General features: G+C 39.6%; 1 protein-coding gene across 20 annotated transcripts in view; it reads left to right on the top strand.

Moving 5' to 3' along the window:
- The window catches only part of ST7L (suppression of tumorigenicity 7 like), a 174105-nt gene that overhangs the window by 81380 nt on the left and 76557 nt on the right, over positions 1-16168 (top strand). For 12 of the 20 annotated variants that reach the window (XR_016210746.1, XR_016210748.1, XR_016210749.1 and 9 more), the window contains one exon: positions 3913-4409. Coding sequence is in view for 16 of the 20 variants with exons in the window: in XM_089300135.1 (XP_089156261.1) it covers positions 3913-4091 (179 nt within the window). In the remaining 4 variants the exon portion in view is untranslated. Of the gene's footprint in view, positions 1-3912; positions 4410-5056; positions 5807-16168 lie in introns of those variants that run through there. The other 8 variants (XM_070077862.2, XM_051857375.3, XM_051857378.3 and 5 more) reach the window with 2 other exon arrangements.

Here is a 16168-nt window from a genome sequence, read left to right on the forward strand (position 1 = left end):
CTTTGGGCGTAAGTTACACAGAGCCACTTCAGACCAACTTCAACATAAATGGGCATTTGTTGGAAGAGCACTGGGTTGTCAGGAACCCAAAAGCAGCAATTGCAGTTTGACTTTATAAGGGACGAGAACCAGGAACTGCAAGGCTGTTAGGATTTCCACAAGTCAGTTATCCGTATCTCTTTGTCTTTGGCTGCTTTTTTCAGTCCCTCCTATTCTTTCTTTTTCTCCTCCCCCAATCCCTACTTGTGTGATTTTTTATTTCTGGTTTTCTCAGTGTATCAGCTTCATTCTTATATCTTTCTCTTTGTAGTTTGGCTTTCCCATCATAGACATTCATGAAGCCAAATTTGATGCCCTCATGACTGTGTACTTGTCATCAGTTCAGGAAAGTAATACTGAATGAATAGTATCTCAATCCCCCTTGCAGAGCTTCTAGAAGATTCAGTTTTACCCAAGGCTTCATTTCTGGTCCAATCAGCTGTAACCTAAAGATATGATCAGGTTATGTAAAAATGCCAGGGATCTGATATCTGTCTCTACATCTCACAAAGCAGAATAAGGAGTCATCATTTTCTAACTAGCAAAAAATGAATGAGATCATGAAAGGAAACTATACTGTGCAGAGTGAACAAAGCATAGGACCAGCAAGGCATAAAAATGTCCAGGGAATGGGTGGCAGGGAAGGAGTTCAGTAAAGGAGTGGTGAGAGAGGACAAGGACTGGATGTCTTAGAAACTAAAAGGAGAAGATGTTTCCAAGTGAGGAGGAGTAGCCGAGATAATTCGGCGTGGCAATTACTGAGAAGAAGCCATTGACTTTGGCAATTAGGAGGTCATTAGTGAGAGAAATTTCACTTTCCTTCCTAGGGTGGGTGATGGTAGTTACTTGTTCTTGTTGTTTGTCCATTTGAATAGGAACAGGGATGTTTAAAACAAAGGAATGGATCTTTAAGTATGGAACATCAGTATGCAAGATTGTATCTTATTAGGCTAATACACTTAGCCTAACATAATGGTTCTCTTTGTAAGTTCTTACAGATTTGAGAGATCTTTAAAAGGTTCACAGAAAATGAATATTGTGGAAAAACTGCATGACTTCATGGATTTTTTGCACCAACATAAACTTACCTTTTTAATTCTATTTTTTCCACGAGTTTTTTTTTTTTTAATAAATTTATTTATTTGAAAGAGTTACAGAGAAGGAGAGGTGGAGGAAGAGAGAGAGAGAGAGAATGAATGAATGAATGAATGAATCAATCAATCAATCTTCCGTCCACTGGTTCACTCCCAAATGGCCACAATGGCTGGGGCTCAGCCAGCCTGAAGCCCGGAGACTGGAGCTTCTTCCAGGTTGCCCGTGTTGGGGCAGGGGTCCGAGGACTTGGGTCATCTTCTGCTGCTTTCCCAGCTGCATTAGCAGGGAGCTGGATTGGAAGTGGAGCAGCTGGGACCTGATCCAGCGCCCATATGAGATGCCAGTGCTGCAAGCAGCTGCTTTTCTGTTTCGCCATAGTGCCGGCCAGCCCCTTTCCATGAGCTTAATGGAGTAACCTCATATAACACCAACTTTACATAGGAATATGAATAAAATGAGGGTGATTTTCATATTTGCAGACCCATAAACCACAAAACCAGACAACTTGCTTTTTTGCAAGCCTTTATTAATTCTAACCCCATATAGGTAGCAAACTCCAGGAGGAGGAATGAAGGGGTATGCTAGAGGGTTTTGTTTGATTATATTGTATGTTCTTAAAGTATTTTTTCTGTCTCTGATTGTGATAGAATGAACAAATTTTTAATAATGTGGACTTCTAATACCCAGGGGTACTTAATGTTTTTTGTTTTTAATTCTCCTTCAACCTTGATATGACTTATAGCATTCTGGAATTTGCTTATGGACCTCATAAGTTCTGACTTGAACTATTCCCCTAGTTCACATAGCTATTTAGTTGTCTTTTATGCCTCCTGATAAATTTTTCTCTACAAGCCAGTGATGAAATTTGAACTTTCATTCCAAGGGAGTGTTTCTGTACTAGTCAGTCATCCATTATATTGATGTATTAGCCAAACATTGACTGACAAATGAATCCACAGAAAGCAATCCAAAAAGAAATAATTAGGTCTCTCCTACAGTATAAAAATCTCATATTTTAGGAAGTTTTCTTACTAAAGCTATGTAGTCTTCTACCTTCTATAAAGTGGAAATAGTCCTATTATCTGTCTAAATAGGATTACTAAAAAATCAAATAAGCTGATATAAATTAAAGCACTTTATAAACCACAAAATGCTAATAGTTTAGTTAATACTATTAATTTTGCTGTCTTGTTCCCTGAATTCTCAAATACCAGAGTTTGTTTCTCTTGGTTTGCTGGAAGAAGTTGGCCTCTCATGACTGAGGGATAGGGCAAAGGGGACTTCTGGTTCTTTGGGTGCTGAAAGCACAATGTTGTCTACAGTTTCTAATGTTTCTAACTTTTAAAAATTCGGCTCTGTTATGCTTTTTTTTTTTAAATAGCTCAAGGCTCTGGAAATTTGCTAGAATTTTAGCAAGCTTGGTTTTTATTTTATACCTTCTGAATATAGTATAAGACATAAAAAGTATCATAGCTATTGAAGGGAGCTTAGGTGTAATCTTTGTGAATCATTGTGTTTAAAAAAGTGAAATTTATGGCTGACCTTGATTCAACACCGAATTAGTCATCCCTTACTAATGCAGGATATTACATCAGGAATTTCTGGGTTAGTGGCTAGCCTCGAGTGGTCAACTTCCTGGACTAATGAAGTCCCAGAATAGCTCTTGGTGTAACAGATATTGTTTGAGTACCTACTGTGTGTCACACACTTTAGTAGGCTCATCTCAGTATTGTTTTTAAAGTGTTTTCAAATTTCAAATATGATATAAATACTTGAATATAACTGGTAGTGAAATATCCAATCTCTGGAAAAATAATACCTGAGTAAATATACAAATGTGGCAAAATAAGACAGGAGACTTCACTTATGGTCAGAATCCTACAGCTCTGATTTTCTGGTTTAATTTTTATGGTGCTCAACAAAATGCCACATATAGAACACATTAATAACTAGGTAAAATTTATTAACTGTTGGCTCTGGGAAATCTCCAATGACATGTCTGTTTATTTATTGCTATACTGTTTCTGAGCTCTCAACAACTCACATTCACTAAGTGATTACAATATTCATCACAAACTCCATAGCGACTTCTAGAGGGATTAGTAACTTCTCAAGATAATATAGCTAGTAAAATACAAGTCTCTTTTTCAGAACCACCTCAGCATAACTTTATAATCAGTGTTCTTTTGCATGATACCATCCTATTCCCAAACCCTAGTACAGTCTGGTTATGTAGATATGCTGTTGATGTTGAAATAAATAGTGGATAATTTTCTTCTACTTTGCATGGCTAAAGAATTCTGTTATTTTGGCCGGTGCCACAGCTCAATAGGCTAATCCTCCACCCGCGGCGCCAGCATACCGGGTTCTAGTCCCGGTCGGGGCGCCAGATTCTGTCCCGGTTGCCCCTCTTCCAGGCCAGCTCTCTGCTATGGCCCGGGAGTGCAGTGGAGGATGGCCCAAGTGCTTGGGCCCTGCACCCCATGGGAGACCAGGATAAGTACCTGGCTCCTGCCATCGGATCAGCGCGGTGCGCCGGCCTCAGTGCGCCGGCTGCGGCGGCCATTGGAGGGTGAACCAATGGCAAAAAAAAAGGAAGACCTTTCTCACTGTCCACTCTGCCTGTCAAAAAAAAAAAAAAAAAAAAAAAAAAACTTCTATTATTTTACAAAAAAATTTTTCTTTTTAGTTTTTAAAGATAGGTTTCATTTGAAAATACCAAGATTGGTGTATGCTGTATTCTGAAATAAAATTCATTCCTACCTTTCTTCCTTGTAGACTTTCATCATGTTTCTGTTTACCCAAAGAAAGAACTTCCTTTTTTCATCCATTTCACAGCGGGATTGTGTTCTTCTACAGCAATGATAGCCCTTCTCACACACCAGTTTCCTGAAATCATGGGTATTTTTGCTAAAGCTGTAAGTATGATCTCAAGGACTTGTGTAGAGTATTTGTAAAACCCACAAGAAACCACCTGTGATCTGTTTGTGCTAACTCAGTTGAACAGTGGAAAATATTTGTTATAGTAAATTATAAGAATTGACTTGTAAAGTTGCTGTCATAAATATGTCAATCATAAGTTTTTGGTGATTTGAGCTATATACCTTTGTTGTTTAAAAGTTTAAAGAATACAATGCCATATATTATAAAGTTGGTCCTCATAGATCACTTTTGGTGATAAAAATGTTACTTATTACTACCTAAGAATGATCCAATTCTTTTTTATTAATGTATTTGTTTTGATATTTAACAAAAATTCCCTATTTTGTAAACAAGCCTTTTGTTTTTGATTTTTTTCTATTTAAATGAAATAGTTCTAAAGAGCTGTCGAACTTTAAATTCAAGAGTGCAACTAAGATAAAGAATAAGTAGATGAGATGGGACAGGTGAGATATTTGTCCTGGGTACAGAATCTGCCTCCTTACTCAGTGGTTCTTCCTGTTGTTTTCTCTGCTTGGTTTTAGTAACCTTCCCCCAGTCTTGGGTATAGAATCATATACAGAGCTTTATTCTCATTTTTACCCATTATTTTGGGCTTGTTCCCCTTTTCCTGACCCAGGAAATACTTGAGTACTAAGAAAGGGGTTATTCCATGACTATTTCCTCTTCTATATAAATTAGTTAATGTCACTGACTCAAAGTAAAATTACCAAAGATAATTCCCTTTAAGTCTCCAAGCCTTTTAGAAAATATATCTTTCATGTACACATGTGCATTTTACCAGGTCATAGGAATTAAAACCCGAAACGAAAGTACTGTTTTATTGTATTCCCAAATGTAAAATCACCAGGAGCTGTAGAAAAACTAGCCTTTATTTAGTATTGTATTTTCTGTATTTTTCTCTATATGCCTCCATTCTAACTCCCTGTTTTCTCACCATTTCTTTTCCTGTCTTAAAAATAGCTTATTTTGTGCCTTACAGATTAGCTGGCTTTCTTCCGGCACCAGTGGTAGCCAGTCCTGGTTTCTCTTTTCCCTAAAGGTCAGCTGTGTAATGTGTGAAGTTGCCACTGGCTGTAGGCCTAGGAGTCTGAGTCTGCACTGGGTTCTGAGTTAAGCTTCAAGAAGAATGACTTTTCACTGTTCCGGGAGTATAGATATTTGGGTTGGAAACTGACTGTTCTATTTCCTTTAACTGTAAAAAAGAAGCTTAGTGATTGATTCTGCCATAACTCTGTTGTTTGCAATGGTGTTGATTAGGGAGTGAGTGCATCTCAAAGTGAATTGAACTTACTGTGTAATCCAGCATGGAAAAGCAAAATGGACTAGAAAGGGAATCCCATCCATTAATAGCTGGGAAAAATATGTGCCATTGTTAATTTGAGATCACAGGCAGCAGTGGGAGAGATGGTTCTTGTGTTTCTCTCAGGGCATTGAGGTGAGAAGGAAGTAAAATAGAGCAAGGTACTGGCTAAAATTAATGTGGGATGTACTCACCATACGCTCTGTCCATCGACATTAGTGTAGAGTGTCTGCCTGAACCTAAGAGGTCACTAATAGTACCAGAAGAGCCTTTAGAATTACATAGCAGAGCTTATTCTTTAGCACTCCTCTAGCAGAGTCTGAGAATGAATTATTATCTATTTTAAAGCTTAAGCTTCTTTTTTAGACCAAAAGTTATTGATAAACTGTGATTGCAGTTGAATAATAAATAAGCTTTTTTTTCACTGTCTGTTGGTATTCGTGTAATTGATGATTATATTGTTAAAATGTGCCTGACGGTGAACTTTTTAAAAAAACGGTTTTCTATTTCTTAATTTAAATGTATATTAATTTTTTTAGAAAATATTTATTTCTTTGTTTGAAAGGCAGAGCAGCAGAGACAGAGAGAGACAGAGATCTTTCATCCACTGATTAACTCTCCAAATGCCTGCAAAAACTGGGGGTGGGTCAGGCCAAAGCCAAGAGCCTGAAACTCCATCCAGGCCTCCCACTTGGCTGTCATTCTGCTGCCTTCCAGTTGGATTAGCAGGAAACTGGACTGGAAGAGCAGAGTAGCTGGGACTCAAACCATACCCTCTAATATGGGATGCAGGCTTCCCAAGCAATGGCTTAACATACTGCACTATAGTGCCCACCGTGATAGTGAACTTTTATAACCACCTCTGTCCCTGTGGGGTTTACATGTCCATTTTAAATTTCCAATCATCCGGTGGGTGTTTGGTATAACAGATGAGCTGCCCATTTGTTGTGATGCTCTCATCCCATATCCATGTGTCTAGGTTCAAGTCCCATCTCTGACTGTTTTTTTTTTTTATTATTATTATTCAAATAGCAGAGTTACAGAGAGAGAGACAGAGGGAGGGAGGCAGGCAGGCAGGCAGGGAGGGAGGGAGGGAGGGAGAAACCTTCCATCTGCTGGCTCACTCCCCAGATGGCTGCAATGGTCAGAGCTGTACCAGACTGAAGCCAGGAGCCAGAAGCTGCTTCTGGGTCTCCCACATGGGTACAGGGGCCCAAACACTTGGGGCATCCTCTGCTGCTTTCCCAGGCACGTCAGCAGGGAGCTGGACCAGAAGGGAAGCAGCTGAGAATTGAACTAGAACCCACTTGGGATGCCGTGCTATAGGTGGCAGCCTGACTCATCACAGTGCCAGCCCCCAGCTCTGACACTTAATTACAGCTACTTGCTAGTGCAGACCCTGGGAAGCATCAGGTGATGGCTCAAGTGGTTGAGTTTCTGCTTCCCGTGTGGGAGACCTGGATTGAGTCCCTGGCTCCCAGCTTCAGCCTGGCGCAGCCCTGGCTATTGTGGGCATTTGGGGACAAAACTAGTAGATGGGAGCTCTCTGTCTCTGTGTCTCAAATAAAAATTTTAAAAACTCCTAGAACTATTTACTGAAACTACCTGCAAACCAATATTTGCTGTACAGAAGTTCCGAAGGCAGGTCCCATTTAAGAGAGAACAGAAAATGATAACAGTATAGGCAGTCTCCTATTATAAATTCAATATATAAATGCCTTGACAGACCAAGGAACTAGAGGCTGAAATCCTGTTGCTTCACCACTTGGTAAAGTGTGGTATTTGTGTTTAGGAGCATCACCATATCACCATCACCCAAGAACTTGTTAAAAATTCAGGCTCTCAGGCCCCAGTCAGACCACCTGAATGGGAATCTGCATTTTTACAAGGTTTGCAGGTGGTCTTACATGCACATTTAAAGCTTGAGAAGCCCTGTGCTCCCCCCCCACCCATATGAGGAACTTAAAACACCTAGGTAGTGCCACTCCATCAAGGTGGAAAAGGGCCAGCATTGTAGAGTGGTTATGAGCTTAGACTCTGGAGCCAGACTGCTTTGCTCTGAATTCCAGCCCTGGCACTTACAGCCTGTGCAACCTCAGGTAAGTTACCTACCCTTTTCTACCTTTAATTGTAAAATGAGAACAATAATGCCATATAGGTATTGGTGAGGATAAAATGAATTTTAAATATATCAAATGTCTAGAGCCATGTCTACTTACAATAAAAACTAAGTGAGTGTTAAGTGTCATTGCTGCCACTACTGTCTTCATTGTCTCCAAAGTGCAGCTATTTTGGTAAACCCTACCCCCTTCACATGTGGAGGAGATATGTCCTAACAGTGAGCTCAAAATGCATTTTCCCACAGAAACTGTATTATAAATGCTGGTTGGGTGTCATTTAAATAGCTATAATGTATCTCTGGTACATCATGTGGATGCGAACTACAGAAGTGGAGAAATGTTTCATGTTACAGGCATTGGCAGACTGCCTTGTGGAAGGGAACTTTTGGGTAAATTGCAAACTGCCGATGTTAGGATTTGCAATTAAATCATATATTTGATGGCCAAATAAAGTAGAAATTTTGATGCAGAATCTTTGAAATACGATTTTCTTCTATTTAGTAAGGCAAAGCAATTAAAAAAATTTCCCAGATTTCTTCAGTTACTATTGTCTCTTTCTCATTTAATTATCTTTTTATATTAGTTCATATGCTAAAAAATTAATTTGAATTTCTTAAAATGTATTTGTTATAAAAATTGCCTTTTTATGAAGCCAGACACTAGGGATTAATGATTTTTAATAATTTTCACTGTATCTCAGATTTAAATAAAAGGAAGGGAATGAAGTGGAATGGCTAGTGGTTTCATTTTGTTTGTTTGTTTCTGCTTAGTATAAAGTTATGTGGAATAAGACTTTATTTTCAGCAAGCTAGGATTTTTTTTCCCCTGATTTTTCTCCTGAGATGAAAACCTAGTTTGACATTAGACATAGAGCAATGAAAAAAGTTGCATAAATCTCTGGAGATGTGGAATGTGCTGATATCACAGCTGATATTCTCCAAGGCCAGAATTCCTGAAAAAGGAAAAATTGCTTTTAAGTTGTAGGTCATTTTCTCACCTGCTTTGAAGCTTGCTGGGTTAAATATGAGAGTTCACAGTAAGGGTAGCCAGCAAACAACTGAACTGGAATCTGATTCTGCTTATCTGAAAGGAGCTTCTTTATTTAAGAGCAGCACTGCCTTCTCCTTAGAGAACCAACCTTCATCTATTCTGGCCCCTTTATTTCTGTCTTGCAAGTAAAGCTTTCTTCTTAGTAAAGCTTGGGAGCACGTTATCACAAGAAAAAATTTACAGATGGTCTTTGGAGATTTCACTAACTTATGGATGGATTCAGTCGTGTGGCATGTGACTTTAGTGCTTCCACTTCAGAAGTGTGTTTGAATATAAAACTCCCTAGTTGGGTTTTAATAAATAGAGTAGTCTTTATCATGCTGGCAGAAAAAGATGTTACGGGTAAAGAGAAGAATCAAAAAGATTCCCGATCGCTTCTCGGCCTTTTGGCTAAGATCAACTGTAAAAAGATTTCCGAATAAATTGTTTTACTAAGGCAAAACTTTGTTGAAATTTGTTTCACTGAACACATATTGTAACTGTGGTGGGGTGGGAATGGGCTCTGTTTCCAAATATTTCTACTAATCTTTATGTGGGAAAATGTGGTTGGGCATGCCAGTGATGAATTTCTGAGCAACTCATAATTGGCCAGCTCTACTGTAACTAGGGCCTTACAATCTGCTTGATTAATTCTTTAAGGACTACATTAGCCAAGTTGCATGATTTCCAAAGATATAGAAGGTCAGATGTTATACTAACAAAGGACCTCTCTACAGAATGTCTCACTGGGGTTTCTTCAGGCCCTTCCTAAAAATAATTAAAATTTTTCTACCCAAATTACATTTTTTAAAATAATAAGCAGACATAAATGCCAAGTATTTGTTACTGAATAGTGGGTAAAACTTTCAGAAAGGCTTGTCTACTATTCTAATTATTTTTTTTAAGGCAAAGATCATCTTCAGAACTAGGAGAGTTGATAGACAATTATAATTATATATGGATATTTACCAAAATAAAGGCTCTTAGTTTTTCATTGTCTGTTCATAGGTGAAATACATTTTTCATATTCTCCACCTGACCTCATTCATGCCAAAAACCTATGATATTTTCATACTTCTTTATTAAATACATAAGAAACACATTCAGAAATCAGGCTGTCAGTTAAAATCAGTTTCTTCACTTTTACTGATAATGGATTCATTTTCAAAGCTGAGACTTCTTTTTAGTTTGTAAGAATGGATATAGCTTTAAAAACATTCTTAATTGTAACTAAGCTTTTATTAATACAAAATATTGTTCTGTGACCATGCTGTTTCCAGAGTAATACATCTGAAGTATTTCCCAGAGCCCATACAGTAATCAAATGAATCAATTATGCAAAAAGTCAACTTTTTAGAAGTTTGCATTTTTTTGTTGGTGTTTTTAGTATATCTAAAGTCTTTATTTGGGCAGTCTGGAGTATCTGATTTTGATTTTCATTGTGAACTAGGATGCAGCAAGAGAAAATACATTCTCAATGTCCTATAAGGATATTTGTCATGCTTCATCCTCATTGTTCTTCTTTAAAAAGATCTAAACTGAAAATATGTACAATAGCTGGTGAGAGAATTTGATTGGCTTTCTAAAATTGGAAGAAAAAATTAGTATAAATATAACACCAGTCTTTCAGTCTTTCAACACCAGCCTTCTTTCAGAATCAAAGGTCAAGTTTATGAAGAATTATTGTGGGCCATATAAGGCCTGTGAAATTGGTCTGGACTTGCCAAGGCAACCTCAGGTGGGACTCCAAATTCAGTAAATCTATAGCATGTTAAATGTTAGGTTGACACTTTTTTTGGCCCACAAATAATGTTATAAATATCCAGATGACCCTTGGCAGAAAAAAAATTTCCCTACCCCTGGTCTAAAGTATCATATCTTGGGGCTAGGCATTGTGGTGCATAGGTTACAACGCAGCTTGTCATGCTTGTATCCCATTTTGGAGTGCTTCATAGGAGTCCCAGCTACTCCACTTCCCATCCAGCTTCCCAAGAGTGCACCTGGGAGGTAGCTGATGATGACTCAAGTGCTCAGGCCCCTGTCACTCAGGTGGGGAAACCTGGATGGAGCTCCTGGCTCCTGGCTTTGGCCTCACCCGGCCCTGGCTGGTGTGCTCATTTGGGGAGTGAACTGGTAGATGGAAGATCTCTGTCTGTCTCTGTCTCTTTGTCTTTCTCCCTCTCCCATGTCCTCTTTCTGTTGCTCTTTCAAGTAGATAGAACTAATAAATACGTAAACATTTAAAATATCATAATGGAATTTTTTTCTTTTCTTTTTTTTTTGCTTTAAAGATTTTATTTATTTATTTGCAAGTCAGAGTTACACAGAGAGAGGAGAGGCAGAGAGAGAGAGAGAGAGAGAGAGAGAGAGAGTGTGTCTTCCATCCAATGGTTCACTCCCCAGTTGGCCGCAACAGCCAGAGCTGCGCTGATCCAAAGCCAGGAGCCAGGAGCTTCTTTCAGTCTCCCACACCGGTGCAGGGACCCAAGGACTTGGGCCATCTTCTACTGCTTTCCCAGGCCATAGCAAAGAGCTGTATTGGAAGTGGAGCAGCCGGGTCTCGAACCAGCACCTATATGGGATGCCAGTGCTTCAGGCCAGGGCATTAACCCACTGTGCCATAATGCCGGTCCCAGAATTTTTTTTCTAAAGTGGGAATTTTAGGTAACAGCTGTACTTCCACTCATTGTATCAAGTAGGAAATAGGTATGTTCTTTAATCCTGATGAAGTCTCAATAAGAGAGTGGGGTTTATTGGTATTTTTACTGAATTTGAAGAAAAAAAATATTCTGTAGTAACATTGAGATTACTTAGGTCTATCTTGACAGTAGCCAGTTTCAAGAAATTACTTGGGCTTTAGGTGGCTTAGCAAAATTAAGAGAACTGATATTCAGGGAATTCAGATCTCATAGTCCCTTTTGACCTCATCTTGTGATGTCAGGCATTCTGGAAGTAACACATGTAAGTACTGTTCAAGGTGTGGAAAAGGGCTTTATTCCCAGGGAACAACACCCTTGTTGCCTATCCCCAATATGACACACAGAGAAAGCAGCAGCTTGAGGGAGCATTTAAGAAGTGGGCACGTTCTCACACTCTTCGTTAGGAAGATGCCAGCTCTCCTGATTATTCAATATGCTGGAGTCCCAGTTTCCTTCAGAAGCCGGAGTTAAAACCTTTATTCTCAGGTAGCAGCAGCTTTACAATTAAATTTTAATCCCTGAATGTTGTTAGATTCTTATCTAGAGTACAGCCACAGCTGTTCTTGGCAGGCAAAGACATTGCTGTTTTTCCTTCAGTCACAGTAAGATAGAAAAATGTTCTCTGGCTGGGGTGTGGATGAAGGCACTTTACTAATCTTATTCATAATTCATCCTTGGTTGCTGGGGTTCTCAGAGTTGAAACTTTACCTTCTGATAAAATTCAGCTGGATTTTTTTTAATTATTATTATTTACTTGACTCCAATTCCTTTGGGGGGTTGCCCTTATTGGGAGCTGAGAGATTCTAATTCAGGTAAGCCATGGCTTTGATGACTTTTCTTACTAATTTGCTCTTGGTATATGTTGTTGTAATATACCCTTAAAAACAAAACAAAAACTTCACTGTAATATGCAGTTCAGGGGTTCCTGGGTACCCTAAAAAGAATCCTCTTTCTGTATTGGCTGCCTGAATGGAATGACTTCAGTAGGGCTTATCTTCATTTGTTTTCCAAGTTTAGATTTTTTAAAGAGCCTCAGCATTTAAAATTATGGTAACTATTATTCTATAATATGCTATATGATGAGTGTTCTATAACAGATAGGTCTGTTTCAAATTCATTGCATTAAGATACTACTAATGGATTTCTTTGTTCATTCTTTCATTAATGAGCAGATATTTATCAGGCACCTTTATGAAGTATAAAGTTTCTGTTCAGTTTCTGTTCCTGGTAGCTCATAGTCTTTTTTTTTTTTTTTAAGATTTATTTATTTACTTGAAAGAGTTACACAGAGAGGGAAGGAGAGACAGAGACAGACAGAGAGAGAGAGAGAGTCTTCCATCCGCTGGTTCACTCCCTAGATGGCCGCAATGGGCGGAGCTGTGCCAATCCGAAGCCAGGAGCCAGGAGCTTCTTCAGGGTCTCCTGCATGGGTGCAGGGGCCCAAGGACTTGGGCCATCTTCTACTGCTCTCCCAGGCCATAGCAGAGAGCTGGATTGGAAGTGGAGCAGCCAGGACTCGAACCGGCACCCATATGGGATGCTGGCACTGCAGGCGTTGGCTTTACCCACTGTGCTACCGGCCTGGCCCCAAGCTCACAGTCTTAACAGTTAGGCATGTGAGAAAGGCATAAAGATGTATTAACATAAGGTAGAGGCTACTACTAAGTTTAGTTCATCATTGTGTATTCATTTAACTGGAAGTGAGAGATAAGTATCTCTTTTTTTCAAATATATAACATGGAGGGGATTTTCCTCTTTATACCTAGCTGCTAAAGTTCATATTTTTGTAGCTTTCTGTAAAATATAGTTCACCAAAAAGTTAGTATAGACTCACAGAGGGTCCTTCCTTTAGAAGAATTTATTTGATTAGGATTCTTCAAACAAGAAGATATAGAAGAAGTATCTCAGGGCCGGCGCTTTGGCGCAGTGGGTTAATGCCCTGGCCTGAAACACCAGCATCCCGTATGGGCACTGGTTCTAGTCCCAGATGCTCCTGTTCCCATCCAGCTCTCTGCTGTGGCCTGGGAGAGCAGTGGAAGATGGCCCAAGTCCTTGAGCCTCTGCACCCACATGGGAGACCTGGAAGAAGCTCCTGGCTCCTGGCTCCTGGCTTTGGATTGGCGCAGCTCCGGCTGTTGCGGCCATCTGGGGAGTGAACCAGCGGTTGGAAGACCTCTTTCTCTCTCTCTGTCTCTATCTCTCTCTGTAACTCTGTCTTTCAAATAAATAAGACAAATCTTTAAAAAAAAAAAGTATCTTGTGGCAATAGTGGGTTAAAGCCATGATCTACAGTGCCGGCATCTCATATAGGCGCCAGTTCAAGTCCCAGCTGATCCACTTCTGATCCAGCTCCCTGCTAATGTGCCTGGGAAAGCAGGGGAAGGTGGCCCATGTGCTTGGGTCTCAGCACCCAAGTGGGAGACCAGAAGAAGCTCCTGGCTCCTGGATTCAGCCTGGCCCAGTCTTGATCATTGGGGCCATTTGGGGAGTGAACCAGTGGATGGAAGACCTGTCTCTCTCTCTCTCTCTCTGCCTCTCCTTCTCTCTCTGTATAATTCTGCTTTTGAAATAAATAAATCTTTAAAAAAAAAGAAGTACTTTTTTTCCAAATACATAACAGGGAGGGATTTTCATCTTTATGTCTCCCTGCTAAAGTTCATAAATTTGTAAGGTAAGAAGTATCTCATCTCAGATTCACAGTAACTCCCCTAAGACAAATGCCTCTATAATCATACATTCCATCTTTTTCTTTTATATCCTCTCATTCTTAATGATAGATTAATAAGGACTAAGGGCCATTCTGGTTTTGAAAATGAAATAGTATAATTTCATTGTGAAGCAGATGGAATAGTAAGAGTCAGGACCAGAATTAATTTGACTCTGTGGATACATGAGAGAGAACAGGAAAGAATGTCCCAGAATCCACTTCTTAATGACAAAGCTGCATCCTGCAACTGATTCTGATTCTGAAATGGATACATATTATGCTAATTTTAAAAACTAAATGAATGGATATTAATATAAGGCATTAAAATTAGGTTCCTTTGCCCTCTCTTCCAAGCTGAAATTTGCTAATCAATTTTTCATGCTTAACAGTCCTACCCCTTCATGGGGAATCACCAAGATTGATTTCTAAGTAACTAAAAAATGTTTCCTATCTTTATCGTTGAGTAATATGCATTAACTGGATCATGGGGAATATGACTTTGGAATACATATTTTAAAAGACAGGACTTATCCTTAAGGAAATTAGGTATGTTATCAGTAAATATGGTAAAATAACAAAAGTACATGGACTAGAAGAGTAGGCCTTGGGTTGTACCAAAGTATTGAAAAATATGCCATGGGCTGGCATGTGGTGTAGTAGGCTAAGCCTCTGTCTGCGGCACCAACATCCCATAGGGCGCCGTTCGTGTCCCAGCTGCTCCACTTCCGATCTAGCTCTCTGCTTATGGCTTTGGAATGCAGCGGAAGAGGGCCCAAGTGCTTGGATCCCTGTACCTACGTTAGGAGACCCAGAAGAAACTCTTGGCTCCTGGCTTCGGATCAGTCCCCCTCTGTTTGGGGAGTGAACCAGCAAATGGAAGACCTTTCTCTCTGTCTCTCAGGGAGAGGGAGAGGGAGAGAGAGAGAGAGAGAGAGAGAGAGAGAGAGAGAGAAGGTCATGAGCCAAGAACACAGTCAGCCCTTTGAAAGAAACTTCAAGCTGTTAAAATAAAATGCCAATTTAACTTGGTATTGCAATGGAATAAAGGATGTGAGAGGGTTTGAACAATGACTTGGAGGCAGAAGACTGATGAACAGGCTCTGGAATTTACTGGCAACTGCTATACAGCAACCCATCTGAGTTTGCCACACCTACTGGAATAGGCAGAAATTATTATTGTTTGGGTAGATTAACAGAATGTGCATCTCCAGATAGTAAGCTGGGTGCATGATAGTGTCTTCCAGTTTAGAAGTCCAGTCTGTAACACGTTGGTGAGAACCCCATTAACATCCATTCACCTGCTTTCTTGTTTATACTAGTGTCTGTGCTAACGTTAGCTCTCCAGAAAGACTTAAGTAAACTCCAGTCCCTTCCATTCCTGGGAAACTACTACCTACTCCCATAGGACTTGGACCAAGATAACAAACGCAGTTAACTTTTTTTTCCAGTTTTATCTTTTGGATGGCATTGAGAGTAACCATATCTCTGATTTAGCCTCAAGTTCCATATTGAATTTTTTTAAATTGCTTTTTTGAGCAATAACTTTTCCTTGGTTGTTTAACCATACAAGTTGAGATTTCTGTCTCTATGCCTCTTTTATAATAGCTGCTTTGGGAGAACAGATGAAAAATAATAAGTCAGTTAGATATTTTATGAGTATTGAAATCCCTTCCATTCAGAAATGTAAATAAAATAACCAGCATGAGCAATCAGCTTATGTCAGATTCCATGGGTTTATGTTACATAGGGAAATTATAGTGCAACCTGAAACATGCTTCTTAATGACTACGTAGTGGTGTCACAGATGAATGTAAAGCCCTTGAGCTTTTCTTTTGTGAAGGGTCTCTGAAATCACCTTCTATAAGCTGCCTAGTCAGGGGAGAGAAACTAAGATGATACCAACAAATGCCATCACTGTTAAGTGGCTCCTTACCTTCTAACATCAAATTGTGCCAGCCGAGTAAAGCAGAAAGCTGGGACGCTGCTCACCTAATGGCTTCTTCGGTGTGCACTGAACATCCACGCTCAGCACCATCCTGGGTCAGACCACAATCCCGTGTGTATTTTGTTTCTGAAAGTGGCACCAAGAAACTGCTGTGGGAAACAGGGTTGCTCTTGTGGTTTCTGTTCTTAGAAGTTAGGGAAGTTCAGTTAAGGCATATGATAAAAGCCAGGTACGTAGCTGTTTTTACCTTCAGCAAATGCAAAAAACCAAAGACCTTACTGGTGATCATGA

This window comes from Oryctolagus cuniculus, chromosome 7 (genome assembly GCF_051225735.1).
Source record: "Oryctolagus cuniculus isolate XC-2025 breed Fujian yellow rabbit chromosome 7, ASM5122573v1, whole genome shotgun sequence".
NCBI classification, from domain to species: Eukaryota; Metazoa; Chordata; class Mammalia; order Lagomorpha; family Leporidae; genus Oryctolagus; species Oryctolagus cuniculus.